The 6695-nt window shown below is 47.3% G+C and overlaps 1 protein-coding gene across 1 annotated transcript; it reads left to right on the top strand.

Moving 5' to 3' along the window:
- Nucleotides 1–1297: 1297 nt before the first annotated feature.
- cldn15la (claudin 15-like a) lies at nucleotides 1298–5233 on the top strand (the record flags this gene model as incomplete). Its single annotated transcript, XM_084480564.1, has 5 exons — nucleotides 1298–1514; nucleotides 3180–3344; nucleotides 4104–4185; nucleotides 4657–4770; nucleotides 5123–5233. 5 exons carry the CDS (start codon nucleotides 1298–1300, stop codon nucleotides 5199–5201), a joined length of 657 nt encoding a protein of 218 aa, XP_084336690.1. The 3' UTR covers nucleotides 5202–5233.
- Between the last annotated feature and the right edge of the window lie 1462 nt (nucleotides 5234–6695).

The following is a 6695-nucleotide window of genomic DNA, read 5'->3' as shown; positions in this document are numbered from 1 at the left end:
ACTACGGTGTTATGCTGCGTTCGTTAATGACCGCAGGTGGAAAGTCAGTTCAGGAATTGGTACCAGGAAGGAAAAAATGTTATCGGAACATCTCTAATGTAGAGCGTATGGGCAGGAACCCTGGAGATACACGGAGGCCGATGCAAGGCGGTTGTATTATATTCGTAAAGGGAATACAACCCCAAACCCTGGCTGCAGTCCCGGCTGGCCCGTTTCCATTTCCCCAGGGTCTCCTCCTCACTGGTCGTGCCTGGAACACCTCCCCAGGGAGGCACCCAGTGGGCATCCTGACCAGATGCCCGAACCACCTCCACTGACTCCTTTCTAAGCAGAGGAGCAGCGGCTCTAATCCAAGTTCCTCACGGATGGCTGAGCTTCTCACCCTATCCCTAAGGGAGAAGCCAGCCACCCTCCTGAGGAAACCCAGCTCAGCCGCTTGTACCCGCGATCTCGTCCTTTCGGTCATCACCCATCCCTCATGACCATAGCTGAGGGTAGGAACGAAGATCGACCGGTAGATCGAGAGCTTTGCCTTGCAGCTCATCATAGGACCAATGAGAACCCAAATCCCAGACCGACCCTTGTCAGTGTCCGACGTTTCCGCGGTAAAAGAGTTGACATTGACTCTCCATCGTTATTTACAAGACTTTGTATTTCCCCTGATGTGCTCTGTGTGGTTTGACTCTCCATCGGCTTTTCCCACAGTGATGTCATGATGAGGTCATGATCCTACGCTGTCGTCTCTCTCGCACACACACAAACATGCACACACACACACACACACACACACACACTCATACACACACACACGCACACACACAGTATGTCTCTGAAAGTTCAGGTCTCTGAGAGTCAACGGCACATGATACGTGCCGGTCGATACCAAGGTGAGGTTAGGACTCATCATCATCATCATCATCGTCATCACCCTTGTCATGAGGTCATGATCAATGATGGGACAGGTGGGGGAGAGGAAGGTAAGGCCATAGAAGGAGTGGCCCCTGTGTGTTTATGGCCCCTGGCCGGGTCTGAAGTCCACTCTGCGTGACCGCCGCTATAAAAGACGGCGAGGGCTAAGCGATACTCCCCCGGCCCAACTGACACAACGCCCCACCCTAACCCTCGACCTCTGCACAGCGCTACACCCGCCTGCACCGCCTTCTCCCTCGGTGGACCTTTGGAACCCTATTATCTGAGAACGCTCGTCTCCCTCGGGGCCACTCGCTCTCGACTCGCCTTACCGTCCGTTTGATTCCCGCTTGACTCGCTAGCGTCCGTATCTGAGCCCGCGTCCGCGATGTCCACCGCCGTGGAGGCCGTCGGCTTCGTGCTGTGCATCATCAGCTGGCTGATCACCGGCACCGCGCTGGGCAATGACTACTGGAAGGTGTCCACCGTGACCGGCAACGTCATCACCTCGGTGCGTCAGTACGAGAATCTCTGGCACGCATGTACCGAGACCAGCTTGGGCATCGCCCAGTGTCAAGACTTTGAGTCCCTGCTGGGCCTCCCAGGTAGGAGCCCGCCCGATGACACACGTTTATTATCAACTGTCGGAAAGATTTGAACGATGCTCGTGTGAAACGGTACTTTAATTAATAACCGTAAATGAATCGCACAGGCTCGAGCGGAAACGACACAAAATGGCTGCTTAGATTGACTACATCAAAGGTGTTTTAGTCAAAGTGGTTCAAAAGAACGGAAATATTTATGTTTTTTAAGTCTGTCCGTCATGTTTTATTTAAGTGCAATAATTCAAGAAATTATCAACTGAGTCGAAATGATTCCAGAATTGACCGTGTGGAAATAGGGTCAGTATGTCAGGATTACGTTTTTTTTTTTTTTTAAGGTGCGATCATTTATTGCCACGTTTTACCGCCAATAAAACCAACGGTCGTCTATCTGTCCAAACCACTACAGTAAACTCTCAAAAAAGCTCCCTTAACATAAACTCCATTCCAAAACCGATTTATGGTGCACAGAAGTTGACGACATCCTCAGAGAACAGTATTATAATTTCTTGAAGAATCCATTTTTAGCGTCGTCATCAACAGCAAAATGGAGGGAAACACCCGAACAGCCAGACAGCCTTCTCCTGTTGGTGTAGAGTGTTCTAGAGTTACAAAAACAGTCGCACATTCATAACAAGCATTTGAATATACAGTCCTCAAAATGGGACACATTGTCTTCTAATTTGACAAAGTAAAATAATTTGTGTAGACGATTTTTATAGATTTAATTGTATCCAATATAACTAATTTAAGTACTAATTTTAGAATCTACAAGGTCTTATCTTAAAATGTGTCTTTGATAACAACTCACCTGGCGAAGTAAAGGTTAAATAAATAAATCAGAAATAATTGTCCAACCAAACAAAAACTATTCCTTTAACTTCCATTGCATTTTGTATTTCTAAACATATTCTACAACCGTTCCATTTCATGTACAACATCACCGTGTCTTAAATCAATAGACCTCATTCACCAAGCGTCCATCTTGGTAATTTGGGCGGGGAAATTTTCTAGAATCTTTGGGGATACCGTGACGACTCAACAGAAATGCGTTCTTAATTCTACCTGGGTGGGGAAATGGAATTCAGAATAATGTGTATCAGTTGTCATGGGCTCCGAAGATTCAAGAATTCCAATATGTCCTTTAGGCGGATACGATCTATTGCATCTCCTCCGTGATAAACACAGGGGACATTTTCAGGAAGTCCTGGTACAGCCTGACTCTGATGTCATAAAAGCGTAACCTGGACTTTACATTTCCGTCTCTCACGTCACACTACCTAGAGAGTGTAAGGACACATTCTGGTCTCTGCCCACGACACACACCCAATAGATCTGTATGATAGACAGATCAGCCTACCAGCCGACACAGTGGACTGTGCCAACTGGATGCTAATGGCTGTACAACACCACACCTTGTGGTGAGCTAAGCGACCCCTTAGGTGTCCTGATTGGAAGAGTCCATTTGTTATTGCGAGGGGGTACCATGTGGGCAGTACGTAATGTGCGTGTGTGTGTGTGTGTGTGTGTGCGTGTGTTGGGGTGCGGCTGTGTGCGTGTGTGTGTGTGTGTGTGTGTGTGTGTGTATGTGTGTGTGTGTGTGTGTGCGTGTGTGTGTGTGTGTGTGTGTGTGTGTGTGTGTGTGTGCGCACCTGTGTGTGTGTGCAGGCTACGTGCAGGCCTGTCGCGGCCTGATGATCGTGGCTCTGCTGATGGGGCTCGCCTGCCTGGTGATCGCTCTGTTGGGCGTCAAGTGCATCAAGATAGGCTCCGCCTCCGAGTCGGCCAAGGCCAAGATGGTCATCTCCGGGGGCATCATGTCCGCTCTGGCTGGTAGGTCCTCCGTCAGTCACATCTGGACATATATACACTGTGTACCCCACTGTATACCACACTGTATACAACACTGTATACCCCACTGTACACCACACTGTACACTACACTGTATACCACACTGTATACAACACTGTATACCCCACTGTACACTACACTGTACACCACACTGTACACCACACTGTACACCACACTGTACACCACACTGTATACCCCACTGTTTACCCCACTGTACACCACACTGTATATATTACTGCATACCTCACTGCATTCCTCACTCTATACCTCACTGCATACCACACCATATACTACACTATACACAACATTATCTACACAGTGATGATGGGGCTGGGTCAGCCTACCAGTTGGTTCAGTCCACTGTGTACAGTGGTTCAGTCCACTGTGTACAGTGGTTCAGTCCACTGTGTACAGTGGTTCAGTCCTCTGTGTACAGTGGTTCAGTCCACTGTGTACAGTGGTTCAGACAGCTGTGACATTCAGTCAGCTGTGACATTAGCTGTGCTAATGGAATCAGTCGGGCAAATTGACTCACTTAACAATTGACTCAGTGTTGCTAATAGATTTGTCCATTAGCAACAGCAAATGAACTAATTGTTTTGTTTATTTTTCACAGTAAATTTGACTAATTGATTCATTCGTTATTGTACTCATTGTTTTCTTTCTTTGCCACAGTAAATTGAGGCCGATAGATGTATTCGTTAGCGTCAGTGAGTCCTAATGTATGGCTGGTCTTTGCAGGTGTGTGCACCTTGATAGCTGCGTCTTGGTACGCCAACATGATCGTGGAAGACTTCTACGACCCCTTCACCGGGGGAATCAAGTGAGTTCCCCGCAAGACCTCAACCACTGCTTCCTAATTTACTAATGATCACTTATGATCACCCAATGACTGAACGTACACAAGGGTAAAAGATTTGAAAGGGCTCAGGTCATGCCACCAGGTGTGGGTGTGACAAGCCGTTTGGCACAGGGAAGGAATGATTTTCATAGTGACATCACAAGTGGGCGTGTCCACCTAGATGTGTGCTGGATAGACCAGTCTACCAGCCTACTCAGTGGACTGTAGCAAACGTTTCTCATCTATCCTTCATATATCTGGGTGGACACGCCCACTTGTGATGTCACTAGGAAAATCATTCCTTCCTTCTGTGACGGCTTGCACCAGCGAATCACACCCACACCCGGTGGCGTGACGTGAGCCTTTTAATGTATATTATACTATTGTCGTTTGTCGTTGTCGTAAAGTATCAAAAATGCTATCGTCAAGTGTCAATGCTCCGGTGTTGTGCAGGTTTGAGCTGGGAGCTGGTCTTTATATGGCCTGGGCTGGAGCCGCCCTGGCCATCCTGGGAGGAGGCATGCTCTGCTGTGCCTGCAAGAGGGTGACCCCTGCTGGTAACAAAGGGTAAGTGCACCACGGCTTCACCTGGATTAAAGGAAGAGCAATACCACCAATAACAAACTAGCAGTTAGTACTGTGGCACTGACATTGTACTACAGTACTTACATAGTACCTTATTATTAACATAGTACCATATAGTACCATAGTACCACATTATTAACATAGTACCGCAGTACTAACATAGTGCCACAGTACTTGAATAGTACTACATTATTAACATATTACCATAGTACTACCATAGTACCACATTATTAACATAGTACCGCAATACTAACGTAGAACCTTATTTTCAACATAGCACCAAATTCCTATTCAGTCCTCTCGCCCCATTCTGATGATTTGATTGGTCTTCCAGGGGTTACCATGGCGCCCAGCCTAGGAAGATCTTCGCGCCCAAATCAGAATCAGAATCGAAGACGAAGGCTTACGTCTAGAGGAGAAGCCTCCTACTCCTCCTGCTCCCCTCCTCCTCCTCCTCCTCCTCCTCCTCCTCCTCCTCCTCCCCCTCCTCCTCTTCTCCTCCTCCTCCTCCCCCTCCTCCTCTCCTCCTCCTCCTCCTCCTCCTCCTCCTCCTCCTGCTCCTGCTCCTCCTCCTCCTCCTCTGTCTGGATGTTGGTGCTGTGTTTCTGTCTAGGTTTTGTTTTTGTTGACTTTTTAAGGCTAAGAATAAAATCAGTGAAATGTAATTATTTTTGACGATATGAAGATGTGATGAATAAATAAAGTTTTTAATAAATTGTAACGTCTTTGGGGATTTTTTGTGTGGGTGTGTGTTTGTGTGTGTGTGTGTGTGTGTGTGTGTGTGTGTGTGTGTGTGTGTGTGTGTGTGTGTGTGTGTATGTGTATGTGTAATAATGATAAAAGCATGAAGCTTGGTGCTTAATCTCATTGTGTCTGTGCGTGTGACTGTGAATGTGTCTCTGTGTATGTGTGTGCACGTGTGTGTGTGTGTGTGTGTGTGTGTGTGTGTGTAATATTGATAAAAGCATGAAGCCGGGTTATTTAATCTCAGTGTGTGTGTGTGTGTGTGTGTGTGTGTGTGTGTGTGTGTAAAACAATCTCAATTTGTGCTGACCGGCGGAACAGAGGATTACAGATTACAACCTCTATTTCAAGCTACCTGACACATCAAATACACAACCTTCACTACACACTCCACACACTGTCACTACACCCATCCTCCTGCTGGGCCCTGCTGAGGTCTCCCCCAGTCCCCCATCGCCCCTCTGAACCCTCCATTTCGTAGCTGGATAGCTAACCTGTTAGCCTGCTTCCTCCCATACTACATATGGTTAGTCAGACCTACAACGCACAAACCCGACTGAACATACCTACGTGTGTGTGCATGTTTGCATATTAACGTGTGTGTGTGTGTGTGTGTGTGTGTGTTTACCTGGGTGTGTGAGTGTGTGTGTATGTGTATATGTGCGTGTGTGTGATGTGCTGACCTAGTGGAAGTTTCACCAATCCGCTCAGACGAGGATTGTTTTATCGCAGGAAGACTATGTCAGCATCTGTGGGCGTGTCTCAGGATGTCCCACCACCTCGTCTGATTGGACAGCTGGCTGAGGTAACAAGTAAAGACAGAAGATGGTCCTTATAGTGTCTCCAGTCTGATTCAACCCTGCAACGCTGCCAACAGTTCACACAGGTCAGTGTGTGTGTGTGTATGTGTGTGTGTGTATCTTTTTCAAGGGATCCAAACTTCTTGAAGTTACTTCTTAATGACTCTGTACTGTCTAAGCCCTACCTGCTTCTTAATGACCTGTCTCTCTACTGTCTAACCCCTACCTGCTCCTTAATGACCTGTCTCTCTACTGTCTAACCCCTACCTGCTCCTTAATGACCTGTCTTTGTACTGTCTAACCCCTAATGACTCCTTAATGACCTGTCTCTGTACTGTCTAAGCCCTACCTGCTCCTTAATGA

The sequence above is a fragment of the Micromesistius poutassou genome (genome assembly GCF_964030765.1).
Source record: "Micromesistius poutassou genome assembly, chromosome: 16".
NCBI lineage: Eukaryota > Metazoa > Chordata > Actinopteri > Gadiformes > Gadidae > Micromesistius > Micromesistius poutassou.
Note: the sequence above shows the minus strand (reverse complement) of the source record. Positions and strands in the feature narration are given on the sequence as shown.